Source organism: Herpailurus yagouaroundi, unplaced genomic scaffold (assembly GCF_014898765.1).
Source record: "Herpailurus yagouaroundi ecotype Mexico unplaced genomic scaffold, PumYag 184, whole genome shotgun sequence".
NCBI lineage: Eukaryota > Metazoa > Chordata > Mammalia > Carnivora > Felidae > Herpailurus > Herpailurus yagouaroundi.
Window position 1 is genome coordinate 11,751,859 of NW_024412415.1, and position 18,769 is coordinate 11,770,627.

Below are 18,769 nucleotides of genomic sequence, written 5' to 3' on the forward strand. Positions count from 1 at the left end.
GCGCCACCCAGGCGCCCCAATATAGCTTTTCAAGATAACACAAATAGGGCAATGGGAAGTACTTACATTTTTAAATAATTAACCAACATTATAATATAAAACAACTGTTGATAATCAAAACAATAAAAGCAAGAAAATACTTGTAAAGAAATTTTTTCCTTTAGAGAAACCAGGCAATCTTGTTAAAGGTAAAACAATCTGGGAAACTGTTATCTGAGTCAACTCATTGCTCAAAGGTTCCTCAGGCAGTTCAAATGTGTTGAACTTTGATACATTTTTATTCTGATGCATAAGTTACAGCACAGAAAAATTATCTAGTAGTTGTTTTAAGCTGTTTCCTGAACACCTCTCATTAATGTAGACAAAATTCCAATAAAATCCTGTGCATCAGCCGAACAAATGTTGGAATAAGACAACATACAGTTCCTATTCAAAACCATGCTACGCCTATTTCTGACATACTAATCATCACACTTCAAAAGAGACAGGGGGTTAAGAAGACAGAGAAAAACAATGTGAAATATACAAAGCTGTGGAGAGACTACCACATCAAGTGCACACTCTCAGCAGCTTGAGGACAGGACCAGTTTCCTCCCATGTCACATTTACTGTAGCACTCAGCAGAGTAGTTGTCATGTAGCAAATATCTATGGGTGGATTTGCAAAATGAAGTTAGTTAGGTTGAGCAAGGGCAGATGATAAAAGGCTATGAAATTAAGAAGGGTAAGCTAAATGTGAATAGGTTATTTACTATATCCCCCAAACAAGAAGTACACAGGTTAGAAGAGAAGAATTAAGTTAAATACAAGACAGAAAACATACACAATTTCTTGTCTTAAGTTATAACTGCTGATAGTAAAATACACATATATATAATAAAAAGAAGTAATTAAAATATCCTTAAACCCTAATTTCATGTACTTAGTGGTGGCTTCATTTAACTCACAAAGTAAGAGAATTTTCTCTTTAAAATTAATATTTAATACCAATTCTGGCATGCCTGGCTGGCTCGGATGGTGGAGCATACAACTCTTGATCTTGGGGTCATGAGTTTGAGCCCCATGTTGGGTTTAGAGTTTACTTAAAAAAATACCAGGGCACCTAGATGGCTAAGTCAGTTAAGCATCCAATTCTTGACTTTGGTTCAGGTCATGATCTCGCAGTTTTGTGAGTCTGAGCCCCATATCTGGTTCTGTGCTGACAGCTCAGGGCCTGTTTGGGATTCTCTTTCTCTCTCTCTCTCTCTCTCTCTCTCTCTCTCTCTCTTCCTCCCCTGCTCCCACTCACTCATTCACTCACTCAAAATAAAACCAATTCTTCTCAAACTCTTCCCCCAACACCTTCCCAAAAAAGAGAACTTCAATCATGTGTCAAGATGCCTTAGTCATATTTCTTAATATAAAATTATAAAGCAATACACTTTGCATTTATAAAGATTCATAGTAATACAAGTTAATGACATAAAGATGTGATTGCTTATGAAAATCTAAAACCAGTAATCAAAAATCCTTTCAGAACCTCTTATAATTAGGCTGACAATACTTTATAGTTTTCTTGGGATAGTCCCAATATGTCTGTTGTCCTGGCAAAATTATTAAAAGTGCTCCACTTTACTCTCAAAAGTGTCCTGGTTTGGATGGTAAATGATACAGTTACACTAGTAGGTATGCCAGATAAAAAACACTGAATGTCTAGTTAAATTTGCATTTCAGATAAACAACAAATAATTTTTTAGTATAAGTATGTCCCATGCAATTTTTCAGACACACTGGGTGTCTTGAAAGAATGTGTGTATGCACATAACACATGCTAAATCTGGCAACCCCACCTCCCAGTGATAATTTTCCTAAACACTTAAAATTACCTTACTGTGAACTTTCAGATAAGGCAAAAACACATTGAAAATAAAGTAAAATGGAGGCACCTGAGTAGCTCATTCAGTTGCGCATCCAACTCCTGATTTCAGCTCAGGTCATGATCTCATGGTTGGTGAGACTGAGCCCCATGTCCCTCTGGCTCTGCACTGACAGCACAGAACCTGCTTGGGGTTCTCTCTCCCTCCTCTCTGCCCCTCCCCTGCTCACACTTGCACTTTCTCTCAAAATAAATAAATAAACTTAAAAAAAAAATAAAGTGAGGGGCGCCTGGGTGGCTCAGTCAGTTAAACATCCACTTCGGTCCAGGTCATGATCTCACAGTTTGTGAGTTCGAGCCCTGCTTTGGTGTATGGGTTGACAGCTCAGAGCCTGGAGACTGCTTCGGATTCTGTGTCTCCCTCCCTCCCTCTCTCTCTCTCTCTCTCTGCCTCTCCCCCCACTCTCAAAAATAAACATTGAAAAATAAATAAATAAATGAAGTGAAAGTCAAACTAAAGCATGACCAGATTTTTGGTAGGGAGGATTCCCATACTTAGAAGGCCCACTAGGGTTCCTGCCACGGAACACGCAGTTCTCCATACCAGTTTTCACCCATGTGAGTAGCATAAAAGGGATCCCAATGCTTGCCCACAGTTAAGAGTAATGGAATCCAGCTGATTCCTAGAACTTTCCAAAATAACATATTAGGATCCTGGTATCAATATCTCTTTTCCAGTAATCAGTAAGGAATGGCCTCATGTCTAGTTCCCTTGGTGAAAAGCAAAGACATCCATCTGTTATTTTTAATTTTTTTTTTAATGTTTATTTAGTTTTGAGACAGAGAGAGACAGAGCATGAACGGGGAGGGTCAGAGAGAGAGGGAGACACAGAATCTGAAGCAGACTCCAGGCTCCGACTTGTCAGCACAGAGCCCAACGCGGGGCTCGAACCCACAAGCTGTGAGATCATGACCTGAGCAGAAGTCGGACGCTTAACCGACTGAGCCACCCAGGCGCCCCTCATCTGTTATTTTTTATTCTAATCACCTGTCAAAATGTCTTCTAGACAGGATGCCGATAACTGCAAAAGGAGAAAAAGAAAACCTGAAATAGATTTTTAGGGCTGAGATTTATAACTGAGAAGTATAAGGCACAGATGATAGTATATAGCTAAAAATCCTAATAGTACTACTATGATCATTTCTTTTGATAAAAGCTCTTTCACTATGAATAAATGAGATTTTGGTGAAATATCCAAGAATGGGAGGAATGAGCGTTTAAGATTTTTTTCCCCATAGTATCTTTAACATGATGGAATGCAGATAAACATAGGCAAGATTTTTGCCCCCCAACAATTAAGAGAGAGGGAAGCTTTCCATCAACAACCACATTATGACTTGCTCTACTCCTCTCATTCTTGCTCTGGGTTAGTCTCTGGTCACATAACATACAATAAAGGTTTTCAACAAAAAAAGAGTACATAACATACGGATTTTTCATCTTTGAAGGGAGACCCAGGAACTTTCACAATTGAAACCCCAGATTTCTGGGGCGCCTGGGTGGCTCAGGTTAAGCCTCCGACTTTAGCTCAGGTCATGATCTCATGGTTCGTGAGTTCAAGCCCCACGTCAAGCTCTGTGCTGACAGCTGAGAGCCTGGAGCCTGCTTCGGATTCTGTGTCTCCCTCCCTGTCTCTGCCCCTCCCCTGCTCATGCTGTCTCTCTCTCTCTCTCTCTCTCTCTCTCAGAAATAAACATTAAAAAAATTTTTTTTAATAAAAATAAACAAAAACAAAACCCCAGATTTCTGTGAAAGTTACTACCCAGGTAACTTTAGGTAAACTTGACTAAATGGAAATGTATCATAAATTAAAAACTCTTGAACGATTTCTATGGAAATTCTAGAAAACCTATTATTATAGTAGTTCTAACATATTTTGCTACTTTACACACAAATAATTAACTCACTCCACCTGACTGAAATGTAGCACTGGAAGAGGAAGGTGAGTGAATACATGTTATTATTACATCACTTAGGTCTTTTAAAATATACCCTGAATTTCACACACAGAGAATAAACAGTTTTGGTTTGAATGGCTAATAAATGGTAAGAAAAAAAAATCAAATGGGAGAAAACAGATGATTATCAAGTTTTGACAGTACTATAAAGTGTGAAAAATGCATATTTTAACACATCTATAAATTGCCAAAACTAGAGGTTTTCAAGGTTCATATGAAAAACACTGAGTCCTTCCTTCTCTGTCCTCCAGTTATTCTCCATCATAGTACCATATTCGTTTGCTCCATAGCATTTAATTTTTTTTTTAATGTTTATTCATTTTTGAGAGAGACAGACACAGCACGAGCAGGGGAGGGGCAGGGAGAGAGAGACACCCACACAATCTGAAACAGGTTCCAGGCTCTGAGCTGTCAGCACAGAGCCCGACGTGGGGCTCGAACCCACAAGCTGTGAGATCATGACCAGAGCTGAAGTCGGACATTTAATCAATTGAGCCACCCAGGTGCCCCTACTTCATAGCATTTAACATAATTTATAATTATATTGTATTTGTGTATATATTTACTGCTGGTCTCCCCAAGGTATACTACTATTCATTCAATTAACCTGTTGAGCATCGATTCAGTGAATGATTAACAATCTGCTTCAACTATGTAAACCAAACTCAACCCAAGCATACTTTGTTTTCCATGAGTGTGGCCAGATGTACTGGCCTATCATAACTGCTAACTTTTCTAATGCTATGATGCCAATAATGAATAGATTTCCTTCAAATTATATGTTTGTCTTTCTATTGCCTCAAAAAATTATATCAAACATCTAAAGACAGGTTTCAGAGGTTTACAAAAACGAACAGGGAAGGAGAATGGAGACACACTGTCTCTTGTATTTCCTTTTATGCTACTACCTTCTTCCAACAAAAGGTAGGAAGGAAACAGAAGGAAAATCAGTAGGCTGTGCTGGATTTGGCTAAAATTTCCAAACGTGTATTTGAATTTCAACTTAATCACAGACAGCCCTACTGCATTCAGGCTAAGGGATTTTTCAGTGGCCCACTGTTGCCACCAGAACACCAAGCTAAACTGCAAAGTTCATCTTTGGATCCTTTCAACTGCTATTCTCAATTCTCTTCTATTTCCTGCCTTCTCACCACTCCCTCTACCCCACACCCAAGGTACCCAGCACTGTCAAATTGACGTTTGGCTGTCCAACATTGACCACCTCACTCATGGCTTCCTTCAGCCTTAGTAAAAACTCCCATTCTAGGACACACCTATTCTTTTCCAGATGTTCAGGTGATATGAATTAATTCTAAGATGTGAATAATTAATAGGCATAATTCTTGTCAGGGGTGGGAGGAAGCTGTTAAAATGAATCACTAAGGAGAAGAGATGATGTTTTTTTTGCTGCATGTATGGGGGAAGAGATTTTTTAGCTGAAAACTTTCTGCTCCTTTAGCATCAGGGAATAAAATAACAAACTACACAGAATTAACACTACAACTATATACCTACCTTAGGACAACCATCATCTAGCCAGATCTGCCAAGGTCTTTGCTGAGTGGAACCACACACTGCTACACTCCTACACTGTCACTCTGCCATTAACCTAGGCTGATGATTCGCATTGCCACAATGTAAATCTTGCTTTTTTTATTTCAAATACAGACAACTCTGCTTACTATAGTCCTTGCATATTATCTCCATCTTTAAGCCATGCAGCTTCTTCAGCCCAAGAAGTGACAGAAAAGCCATAAATAAGAGTCAATTATGCTCATAATCCATAGAGAAGGATAAAAGTAGAAAGCAAGCAAGGGTTTTCACAGTTTTCTTTAGAACAGCATTTCCCCTTGTCTGGCAGATAGTGCTATTCCTCCTAAGGATTTGTGGGATTTCTCCTATAGTATGTTTCATTAAGTTTTAAGGTTTTTAACTTCCAGAAAAAGAGGACATACCCACAGTCAAATAAATCCAAGCATTTAAAAATAGCTCATATAATGGTTCCTAGCCAACTCTCCCTTTTCCCACAAAAGAATTGCCACTGTAATGTAATAAAAGAAAGAAAAACAGAAAAACCTGAATGATTTTGCACAATCTCTGAGTTCACATGAAGGAAAGGAATGTATCACCAGAATGGAACTGACTCCTGGGACGGCCACTTGCTTTTCTCCTCAAACTAAAACCACTTTTCTCTCACCTTCACTAAATGATTTTTGCTAAAATAAATTTTATATTGCCAAAAGTGCTACAAAAGACCTGAGTTAAATAGTGCATCTTTAAAAACTGTTGTTTAGGGGCGTCTGGGTGGCTCTGTTGGTTAAGCATCCAAGTTCGCTCAGGTCATGATCTCATGGTTCATGGGTTCGAGCCCCATGTCAGGCTCTGTGCTGACAGTTCGAGCCTTGAGCCTGATTTGGATTCTGTGTTCCTCTCTCTCTCTCTCTTCCTCCCCCACTCACACTGTCTCTCTCTCAAAAATAAATAAAAGATTAAAAAAAATTTTAAACTGTTGCTTAATCATCAGGATGAATCACCTTTCTTTTCTCCTACCTAGCTTAGACAGTTACACAAAGAGAAGAATTCCAATTAGCAGGGAGGGAAGGCAGGCAATTTGGGGGCGTGGACCATTTTCAAAGATATGAAAAGTGTGGGTAAGTGTGGGCAGGGAGAAGAGAGAAGGAAAAGAAGATTGGAACTAACTTTTATTGGGAATTTACTCTGTGTCAGGTAGCAGGTTAGGTAGGTACTTATACCTTACTTACCACCTTAACATATTTTTTACAATTCTGCAGTGGAAGTATTATCATTCCTATTTTACAGAAAAAAAAAAAACAAACAAACACAAAAATTTGTACTTAGATTAAATCACTCTCCAAAAGGTCTTAATAGCTAGTAAAACTGCAGATCTCTGATCTGAACCAAAGACAATTTATTCACAAAACTCTAAAAGTGGTAAAAAACAAATAGGGCTGCCCCTGACTGACACCAAGAAGAAACCCTCTTTTGACTAATTTCTTACTACGTCAAAGGGATCTAGAATTCAGTACTCAGTTATGTTATGGATCATATACATTTTTATAGTGTAGTTTGTGAACATTACCACAGTTTCAGAATTACAGATAAATGTTTTCAAGTCCCAAATATATTAGTCCCCAAATTTCAAAAATATCCCTATTCCTAGTTTGGAAACTGGCTTAATGCACCCCCAACACAATGATTTGAGGTTCATGAGCTATACTAAATAATCTGTTTCACAGTTTTCATGTCCTTATTTACTCAGCCTGACTATGCAACAATTATTAATCTCTTACACTGCACTTACAGAGTTTAATATTACGTTTCCATTCCTACTTCATTCATGGTCTAGGAGATATGGTTTCATAAAAAACAGCTATAAAAATGTGATAAATGCTATTAGGCATACATAAAGTGTGATGAGCAAACAAAAAGGAAATATATTTAAGGAATGGTACTACTAATATCTGACTATCGTTCACAGGCACCCACCTCTAGGTCTAGAACAGGGTACACAGTATGCTGCCTTTTGCATAAGAAAGGGTGACAGGTAACAGGATATGAACATGTATGAAAAACACATAAAGTAAGGTGGTGAGGTATATGTATATATTCTCTTGTACTTTCAAAAGGAAATGCTGGAAGGATACGTCAGAAACAAATTTAAAATCATTAATGGGGCGCCTGGGTGGCTCAGTTGGTTAAGCGTCCGACTTCAGCTCAGGTCACCATCTCACGGTCCGTTAGTTCGAGCCCTGCGTCGGGCTCTGGGCTGATGGCTCAGAGCCTGGAGCCTGCTTTGGACTCTGCATCTCCCTCTCTCTCTGCCCCTTCCCCGTTCATGGTCTGTCTCTCCCTGTCTCAAAAATAAATAAACGTTAAAAAAAAATTTTAAAAAAAATCATTACTAATAAGGAGTGGGATTAGAGGAAGGGATGGAGGGGACAGAATGAAAACAAGGCTTCTATGAGGAAATCCTTTCTATTAGAAATTAATTGTTTATTCTTGCAACACATAAACTTTACATATTTATAAGACAGATCAACAAAGAAAAAACCAACTCCTGTCTTACCCCCTCCCCCTACCCTGCATCAAAACAAAATTCAATGACAGTTAACACACCAGAAGGGGATTCCTTCTGCAGCGTTTTTTTAGGACCTGAATCCCTAAGACACAGGAGGCACACTACTTAACAGTGTCCAATACAAATATACGTTCTCCTACAGAACGTGAAGAGATTACTCATGAAGCAATATATTTTGTGGAACACAGGACAGCCACTGCTTTGTTTTACAGCCTTATTCAATTCTACATATCCTTGTCTTTTTAATCCTTCCCCAAAGAGCAGAATAAGTGAAGTAAGTTTTGTATCTAGATATAGCCTCATAAAATTTTGGAATGCAAAGAAGAAAATGAAGATCCCAAAAGGCCCTTCTAGTGAAGATTTGAGTCCCTCTGTACCTTTGGGAAATACTCATCTACCCAGATTTTAACAACTCTTTTTTTTTAGATGACTTTTAAAAACTTCAGACAAAATTCACCATTTAAACAATTTAAAGTGCCCAAGTCAGTGGCTTTTAGTATAGGCACAAGGTTGTGCAACAGTTTCCCATTTATAGCCATTCAATTAATTGTGCTTATTTTCAGCCCCAGTTCTCCCTCCTACTCATCTCTGTCCCTGGCTCTTCTTTGGAGATCTGCTGGGCTGATCCAGCTCCTGGCTCAGTGTACTCTAGGCTACAGCTTCCCTGTTTCTTCCTCCAACCCACTCCCATCTATCATCCAACTTCCAGAAATTTCTTGCTTATTGGTGACCCAATCCCTTGCTTCTCTTTGTTGTTTTTATTTCAAGGAACTCTCAGGAGAGACAGGAGTCAAATGCTGATATCTAGGCCACAAGTGTGAACTTTGTACTTTTAAGGAAAAAGGAAGATTCAACTTTCCACAGAAACTTGCAGAGATAAATAGAACAGCGAGTTCTGTTTTCTCTCATGTTTTCATAGTGCTTGTTATCTATGATGAAACAAAGTGACTACCTAGAGAAACACTAAGTACTACTTTGATATCTAACAGAATTTTCATGATTATGGGTTCTTATTATATGTGGGACTTTCTATATTCTGTTATTGCATGTTTCTGGGGGAGAACTCCACTATTTTCATTAGCATTCCAAATGCTCTATAACCTAAAAGGTTAAGAGCCACAGGACAAAATGAAATGCACTCTTCCAAACAGTAGTGGAAGGTAAAAACCCCCATTCCATGATGCTGTGTTTGAGTGTCAGATCTTAAATTGAAGGCGTTTAAATCACAAGAAATTAAAGTTTGAAAATAATCTTGAAGTTGTTTAAAAGGCCCAAGGCAATCAGGTAACAAATGAGCGTATAGTATGTTGGTAAACAGTGGGGTGTGTTTTAGGAACACATCCCAATGTACGCTATGCAGTGGCTTAACAAACAACAGAAACACCTCACTCAGGGCATCAGCTCTCCTGTACAGCAAGCAGCTAAGGGGTAGGGATGCCAAATAATTTCCCAATCTGATAATCAGGATAGCTCCTTGAAATATATAGCTTTTAAGGCACAATGTCAAGTTTTACACAGAAGGCCCAGGGACTAAATTTTAGAAGACCTAGAGCTTAGTTAAGATTACGCTAAAAAGTAACCAAGAAGGGGAAGAACTGATTGATATATTAGCAGTGTCAGTGACAGCAGATATACTGATATATTAGAGTGTCAGTGTCTCTACAAAATTAAACTACAAGTTGTTAATTCTGGTTCTTTAAGATAGGTTTTGCTGAAGCCACCTAAATGTCAGTTTTTGGGTTCTAAGCAAATGACATCTGGATATATGGCATTTCACATATTAGTTCAAGTAACTGCCTTATACATATTTTAAAAATAAGTAAAAAATCTAAAAACACACTAACACAGGAAAGAGTTGTATGGATAACAATGTATGATTTTAACTCAATTCTTATTTGCTCAAAATAGTAAAATAAAAATATGTGTACAGTGAAAGAAAAAAATTTTAATGACACTTGTCAACACATGGTAAAGAAGACTTTATTCAGGGAGAGGAAGCTACCAAGATAGGTTACATGACCACTGTAACAGAACTCTGCAGTGGGGGAAAAGATTGGGCTCAACGCTGAATACTGAATAAGCAAGGGGGAATTTACAGCCACGGAGCAAGGTGGGAGTCAGTGGATGGAAAATTACTAAGGGGAAACATCAGGAATATGGGGACTCTGGCTAAACGGACATAACAGAATTCTCGCTAGACACAAGCCAGTGCAATGAGACATCGCCTAGGGGATAATCCATCAGACATTAAGAGTGGGGGTGCTGTTAAATTGGCTTAGAAGGGTTTTTGCTAAAATAAGATTTTATAAGGAAGTGCACAGATGGGCTTGGGAGAAGGTTCAGGAGACTGACTAAACTTTGGTCAAGCAAAGAATCTTTGTCAGCACTTACAGAATTATATTGATACAGTGGCAGCAGTGAAGGTCAGCCACACAGTATATGTTATACCTATGACAGTACTGCTTAAGATCTGGGCTACAGTAGCTTTGGTTGGAACACCTGAAGTGAAAGAAAAAAGTGAATACACATTAACAAACCCATGTAGTTTTGCCTGGTTGAATAAAATGAAGGTAAACTTTTTTTCTGATAACATCTTCAGGAAATAGGGAACAACACTTAAAGATTAATGATTACCATATAATTTTACATGTGTAAGCAGTTTAGCTGACTAGGCTGAATGTACCCTGGAATATATGTATCTGAATAAATCTTGTTCATCTGTTGTCATTTGCTTTTTTCAAATAGGTTATCACCAGAAAGATTTCAGTTAATCAAAGGTTAGTTATAGTTCATTGTGGTTTTACTATAAAACTTGATAAACCAAAAGAAACTCCAATTACCTACCTAAGCGATGAAATCCAAAGGTGAATCTTTTGGTTGGAGATTTTGAGGACAGCCACAAAGCAAGCAGGGTCAGTATGATAGCACTTAGGTCAGTTAACATATGAAGTGCATCTGTCATGATTGCTAGGCTATTTGCAATGTATCCACCTTGGAGTAAGGGTGAGCGAGAAGAAGGAATACGTTAGTTAAAATAATAAACATAAGCAATCAAACCAAAAATATGTAACATACTACAAAACATCAACTTTTCAATTAAATATTTATCCAATCACAATTAAATCAAGGTACTCTGAAATTTTATACAGAACACTAAATATGCATATATTTTTGTGATGAAAACATCCCTTTCATGGGGCGCCTGGATGGCTCAGTTGGTTAAGTCCGAGTTCAGCTCAGGTCATGATCTCACAGTTATGAGTTCCAGCCCCCCATCCGACTCTGCTGACAGCTCAGAGCCTGGGGCCTGCTTTGGATTCCGTTTCTCCTTCTCTCTTTGCCCCTTTCCTGCTTGCTCGCTCTCTCAAAAATAAATAAACATTAAAAACAATTAAAAAAAAGAAAATTTTCATTTCTAAGAACAGATTCTCTGAGGAGTCAATGACCTTAAAAAATTAAGTACCACTAAATTGGAGGCTAACACACAGAAATTTTTGTGGTTTAGCACTGCAGCTTTTACTCAAACTACTAATCCTATTAGACACTGAAATTAATAACCACAATATGTAAATATTACAAAAAAGGTAAAGGTAGATACTCACTTGTTGTGAGGGTTTGAACACAAAATTAAATGGAAGACATTTTTTTAATGTACATGAGTACATTAACTAATTAGTACCTTAACTGATTCCCTTGGTTATAGACAGCAATGTTTCAGAAGAATTAAACATGGTATTTAGAGTACAATTTTTAACACTGATTTTCCAGCCATTATATGTATATGTAGCATGTAAAATTCATTTCATAGATGTGTATGTGTGTGTATACATATATGTATGTTGTTCTATTATGGTGAATCAATTTTCCTAGCACCATTCATTAAATAAGCTTTTTTATGCCAAGCATTCAAACTTTTGTGTATCAGAATCACCTGGAAGATTTGTTAAACTGCAGATTGCTTGCCCCACTCCCAGAATTTCTAATTCAATAGAGCTGGATGAGGCTTGAGAATCTCTATTTTTAACATGTTCCCAAGGTGACATCGACGCTTCTAGTCTTGGTACCTCTGAGAATCACTGTTACAATGAACTTCATGGTCAGGGTATTATGACACATAAGTGTGCTGAGCCACTGTTCCCTCTCTTTCTGGGATGAGTGTGCACAGCCAAGAGCAGCAGGACACAAGCTGGTGATCTTGAAATCACATCCATTTACTTCAGTGTGCTCTATGCAAATACCAGTTTTTATGTATTCCCTTGACATTAAAAAGCTAAAATCACTAAGAGAAAGTATAACTTGGTAGTTAATAATATGAGATTTTAGACTCTCTGAAACTCTCAGCCAGTTAGTTAATACTTTTGAGCCTCAGTTTCTTTATAAAATAAAAATAATACCTCAAAGTTGTATTGTCCATTAACTTTCTGAGGTGATGAAAATATTCTATGTATGCTGTCCAGTAGAGTAGACACTAGTCACATGTAACTTTTGAGCATTTGAAATATGGCTAGTGCAACTGAGGAGTTGAATTTATTTAATTTTAGTTAACATATTTAAAGAGCCACGTGTTGATAATGATCAGCAAAACTAGCAAACTAAGGACCTCTGAAAATAATCTCCACAAAAGCTGGGAGAATATGTGCAAAAATGGTCCAAATCAGCTTTTTCAGAACCCTGGAAATTAACCAAAGGCTGACACAGGAAGTATTAATTCAAGGAAAATGACTGAATCTTTATAAGAACAGTGAGCTCTGTGGCATTCTAATTCGCCTTGGACCCATCTCCCTCTCTCCAGCTCTGTGGTAGCCCTGAAAACCAACAAGCACAGTGAAAATATCAGTCTGGCAGCCACTGCAAGGTATCAAATGGGGTTAGAGCTCCTAAAAAGCCCAATCCCAAAGAACTAGCATTATTGGATCTGTCTGGTAGTTCCCTGGAAGGCCATACTAGCAAGGCTGTTTTCACTGGACTTGACTTGGGGATCTGCCCTATGCAAACCCTAAGGAAGGTTTGTCAAAAACAATCACAGGGAATTGTTCAACACTGCAGGTGCCTGAGGAAACAGATAACAAAGTGTTCCCCGTATTCTGAAATTTCACAATGATACGCCTTGGTGTGGGTTTATTTTCACCCAACTTGCTGGGTTTTTGTTGACTGTTTTAATCTGGAAATGTACACCCTTCAGTTCTGGAGAAATTTCTTAAACTATATTGTTGGTAATTTCTTTTCTTCTGCTTTCTCTATTCCTCAAACTCCTATTACTTGGAGTTTGGATTGACACACTAATTTTCTTATGTTTTTTCTCTTATCTTTTTGCTCTACTCTCTAAGAGATTACCTTAATTCATCTTCTCTTCTAACTTTTATGAAGTTTAAAAATTTTGTTTTTATTGTTGAAAAGCTCTTTACCCTGATTTTCTCTTTTACGACAGCTTATTCTTTTTTCTAATCTTTTTTTTTTAAGTTTGTTTTGAGAGACAGCAAAAGTGGGGTAGGGGTAGGGAGAGGGGGGTAGTTAGGATCGCAAGTGGGCTCTGTGCTGACAGCAGAAGAGCCTGATGTGGGGCTCAAACACATGGTTGTGAGATTGTAACCTGATCAGAAGTCAGATGCTCAACCAACAGAGCCACCCAGCTGCCCTAGCCTATTCTTGTTGATAAATAATCTATTTCTCTGGATAGGAATTATATTATTATACCCGACTGGCTCTTAAACAGGGTTTAACTAGCTTCCTTAGTCTTCCTCTTTACCCACACTCCTAGGGGTATCTGGTGCAAACAATTCTGGGCCTACTGAGGCTTCTGAAGTGCAGTAGATAGTTCTCAGTATGGTCCCTAGATCAGCAGTATCAGCATCCCCTGGGAACTTGATAGAAAAGCAAATTCTCAGGCCCTATCCCAGACCTACGAAATTAGAAACTCTCCCCCAGCAATTTGTGTTTTATTTAATAAATTCTCTAGGTGTGGGGCACCTGGGTGGCTCAGTTGGTTAAGCGTCCAATTCTTGATTTCAGTTCAGGTCATGATCTTATGGGCCCTGCATCAGGTTCCACGCTGTCCGCGTAGAGCCTGCTTGGAATTCTGTCTCTCTTTCTCTCTCTGCCTCTCCTCAACTCGTGCTCTCTCTATATACATACATAAATAAACAAACTTACAAATAAATTCTCTAGGTATTTCTGATGAATTCTGATGAATTAGGTTGCTTCTTGGCTGTCCCCAACTGCTTGCTTAGGAGCTGGCTTCCTAGGGTCTATTAAGTCAGTTACTTCTTTCACCCATCTCTAGTTTCCCAAATTTATCTTGTCTCTAGTTTTCCCAATCTTTGTGGATATACATACACATACACATATGGATGGATATACGGTTTTGTGTGTGTGTCTATTTAAAATTCCCTTTATTATAGTTTAAGAGAGGCTTCAGGAGAAAGTACATTTAGACACATGAGTTCATTTGCTATCTTTATCTGGAAGTCTGTTTGCATTCATTCATTCAAGCTTTTTCACTCCCAATAAAAATGCAGTTGTTAATCAATAACCATTACTAAATCCAAAGGATATTTTAGTTCTCATCTTATTAGACCTTTCAGCAGCTTCAACTTATTTCCACTTGGAAATACTCTATTTTCTGAGATTCTGGAATACCTAGTTTGTCTTCTGCCTGACTTCCAAAGTTGGGGTTCCCCAAAACCTGGGTTTTCTAGGTGGTTTTTCACATTCTGATGGTATTACACACTGTATCTCTTAACTTGACCTCTCTTCTGGACTCCTGACTCATAAGTAACAGCCCACTAGGCATCTTTACTTGGCTATTTTACATACAATTGATAATTAAAATGTCTGAAACAACCCTTGAGCCGATGCCTATATCCTGCTCTGTATTTCCTCCGTGCTTCATAAATGACATACATTTCCCTACACTCAGAACGCTTAAATGAGAAACTTCAGAATCATTCCTGATGCTGCTCTCCCATTAATCCCCATATCTAAACCATTAGTAAGTTTTGTTAATGTTACCTCTAGAATGATTCTCAACCAGTCCATCCACACTAATCCAAGCCATAATCATTTCTTGTCTGGACCCCTGCAATAGTTTACTTGCTTCCATTCTTGCACTCTCCAATCCATCTCCACATAAGAGCCACAACAGTATTTTAAAAAGATAAATCCCATCATGTCATTCTCCATTTAAAAGGCTCCACTGGCTTTTCGTTGTACTTATAATTAAAAACTGCACTCTTGGGGCACCTGAGTGGCTTAGTCGGTAAAGCTTCTGACTTCAGCTCCGGTCATGATCTCGCGACTCGTGAGTTCGAGCCCCGCATCGGGCTCTGTGCTGACAGCTCAGAGCCTGGAGCCTGCTTCTGATTCTGTCTCCCTCTCTCTGCTCCTCCCCTGTTCACTCTCTCTCTTTCTCTCAAAATTGAATAAACTTAAAAAAAAAAAAAAACTGCACTCTTAACATGGTCTATCAGAACCAACCTGACCTGGCGCTCCTGTCTCTTTTCCTTCTTACTATATTCGAGCCAAACTTGCCTTCTTTTTGGAGGCTTTTAGGACCTTTGTACATGCTGTTCTCTTCACTTGGAAAACTCCTCTACTCCTTTTGCTTGGATAACTCCTACCATTCTTTTTTTTTGGTTTAATTATACCTGGCTCATACATAAACTATGTCCCCTTGGTTACAATGTCTTATACTACCTAATTTTTTTTCTTCATAACACTTAGGTCCATATGAATTTTAAATTTATTTATGTATTTAATATCTGTGCCCTATATTAGACTAAGTGCTTCAAACAGTAGGGATTATAATAGTTTTGTCTGCATTACATACCACAATACATAATACGGTGCCTGGCATAGAGTTAAGTACTCAAAAAATACTTGCTGAATGAAAGAAGAATAGACCTGTCTAAAGTCTCAGAGCAAATTAGTGCAATGCCAAGATTCAAAATCAAGTCTTCTCTTTCAGATCTTTAAATTACTTCATTTTTTAAATTATTCCATACTTCCTATATAAGATACATTATTTCTAAGTGTTTTTGATACACTTTAATAAATGCTCTACTATGTACAATTTAACTCTAATATTCTGAATATTTGTTAATGCTTATCCTAAGTATTAGCATTTCTGTATTAACAAAAGATTTTTCTATTTGAAAATAAATATTTGAAAGAAAATACTTATTGTGGCTTTCACAAAACCACATTTACCAAATAACAGATTTTAAAAATAGTATGTCAGAACAATTTTATCTTAATTTTTACTTAGGTAAAATAATTTTAAGGGGGAAAATTGTGATTAATGTGACTTTAACTTCAAATATTAAATATTAACTTCAAGAATCACTAAGTCTGACTGACTCAACTTTCTAGCTGTGTGAATTTGGGCAAGTCATTGAATCTTAGTCTGCTGAGGCCATGGCCTTATCAGCTACAGCTTAACTCCTTTTAATTTCTTTATAGCTTAAGCATTTATAATTCTCTAACACAATAAAAATTAATTCAACACAAATTTATTGAGTGTCAACTCTGTGCCAGTCATTGTTTTAGGTGCTGAGAACGCAGCTTACATTTCAGCAGAAGAGAGATTATTAAACAAGTGAATATACAAACAAGATAATCTCATGCTTTGGGCTTTTAAAGTTGGGGACAGAACAGGAGAGAGGAGATGTTTACTTTAGTCAGAAAAGGTCTCTCAGAGGTATCTTTTGGAGTAAGATATGAATGTCAAGACACCAGTCAAGAGAAGATTTGGGAAAAGCCACTCAAGGTTAAGCAGTGTTTTTCAAACTGCAAGCCCTGATCTATTTTGTGGAACATGAAATCAATTAAGTGGGCTGGGGGGATAACTGAAAAAATATTAGGATGCATCACAAGAAATAAGACTTTTGTCTTAATTATACATATATATGCTATATAATGTGTGTGTGTGTGTGTGTGTGTGTGTGTACATACATGCCTACATATGTATGCATGCATGCCCACCCGGGCACAGTGTTAAGTGTATTTCTTACTATATAGTGAGATCAAAAAAGTTTGAGAGCCACTGAGGTAGAGGGATCAGCTAGTTTGAAGGCCTTAGGGATAGTAAAGAGCTTTGTAAGCCATAGGGACAAAGAAGGCCAGCATGGCTGAAGTGAGGACTGGGGAGGAGGTATAAAATGAGGTAGGAAATGTATATAATTTTCCCACATACAACCTCCAGCCAGCATCTTAATCTGGACTGCCACCTCTATTCTCATCATGGGTCCTCGTTAAGAAACATGGCAGAGTAACATCCTTGCTTTTATGTCACTTTGTAAACTGTCACTAAGAGAAGTTAGCAATTACACTAATGTGACTGTGAAATTAATCTCTAAGAATGTATTTTATAGTGAGAATGTATTACTTGAGTAATTAAAAAGTGAAAAAACCAAGTTCATAAACCCTGGGGGAGCCGTCTGTTTCCTTTCAGATCCTCACTATAATGAAAAACTTTAAAGGTTAGTAGTATCTAATTCTGAAAATCTCTTGGCTATAAATACAAAAGGGAAGAGTATGAAGAGACCCCTGAAGTCAAATGCAGACACACACACACACACACACACACACACACACACACACACACACAATAGAGACTGGGACTGTAGATGTGGCTCTTTCACTAACCAGCTAAGTGTCCTCACAACTTATTTAAACCTCTTTTGGGCCCTCAGATTCCTTAAGTGTGAAAAAGAAAGTAAAGCAGGTGTTCAGTAAGGTCACTTCATACCTTCCTAATTTTATGATTCTAAGTTATTCTAGGTCATTTACTATTTTTAAAGGTTGCAAAAATTAACCTGGCCATTATTATTTTTAAAAAAATTTTTTAAAGAGGAAGTTAAATGATATACGATGAAGCTCATGTCCTTAGCTTTATAGTAGATGTCACGGTGTTTGGAGAACTGGAAAAAAATGTCAGTTATCTCTGAAAGTTTATGTTGTACTTAGGTTGATCTGCACTTTGGAACCGTGTGGCCTTTCCATATCACCAGATCGGTATACTGATAAATAACAAACTTCCTGAAAAGAACGTTTAAACCTCAAATCCTGTGTAGCTAAAGCTTCACAACAACCCTCCGGACAAGGTAAATGGAAAGTGAGTTGGCCACACAACTCACCTACAAGTTCTCCAATCATGAAAAGCAAGTAAAGAACGGCAGCAATGGTCAACCTGGTTTTCACCTTTCTCTGCTTCAGTAACTCTCGCTGTCTGCTGCAGTTGTCACAGGGGTCCACCTTCAGACTCAGCTGACTGTTGGTCAAAGGCAAGTCCTGGTCCAGTAAGGAATCATCGTCGGCCTGGAGGGCCGGGTGCGCCCCGTTAACAGGCCTTTCTGGGATTTCAGAACCATCATCGGCCACCACAACTCGAAGTTTGTTAAACCGAGAAAGCCCCTCGTCCCCCACCTCGTCCGAGAAGTCAAAGGCGCTGGTGTCATTTAAAAACAGCGGCGCATCATCCTTCCGTAGCAGAGATTTGAGACGCTTCCACGCGCCGGATCCGGCCATGGCAGAGGCTGAGCGGCCGCGGCGCGGAATGGCTCGGTGCAGGCGGCCGGCCGGCGGCTCCTACTTCACCGGAGAGCCAGTTCCCGATGGCACTGCCGCGCGTCCCTCCCCATCCTGTGGAAAACGAAACACGCTATAAATTAAAGGCGCCCCAATACTGCCCACAAGTTCCGAAGCCCGGGGCGGCGGGGGGCGCCAGGCCGGCCCGGAGGCTCCGGGGCTCCGCGAGGGGGCGGCGCATCTACCTGGGGCGCTGCCGCGGGGCCGCCGCTC

General features: G+C 38.6%; 1 protein-coding gene across 7 annotated transcripts in view; it reads right to left on the bottom strand.

Moving 5' to 3' along the window:
- The window catches only part of SLC30A4 (solute carrier family 30 member 4), a 29,908-nt gene that overhangs the window by 10,450 nt on the left and 689 nt on the right, over window positions 1–18,769 (bottom strand). For 4 of the 7 annotated variants that reach the window (XM_040492585.1, XM_040492582.1, XM_040492587.1 and 1 more), the window contains exons 1-3: window positions 18,742–18,769; window positions 18,106–18,610; window positions 10,817–10,963 (exon numbers count right to left, since the gene is read on the bottom strand). In XM_040492585.1, coding sequence (XP_040348519.1) covers window positions 10,817–10,963; window positions 18,106–18,496 — 538 coding nt within the window. In that variant the 5' untranslated portion in view covers window positions 18,497–18,610; window positions 18,742–18,769. Of the gene's footprint in view, window positions 1–9,933; window positions 10,472–10,816; window positions 10,964–18,105; window positions 18,709–18,741 lie in introns of those variants that run through there. The other 3 variants (XM_040492588.1, XM_040492584.1, XM_040492583.1) reach the window with 3 other exon arrangements.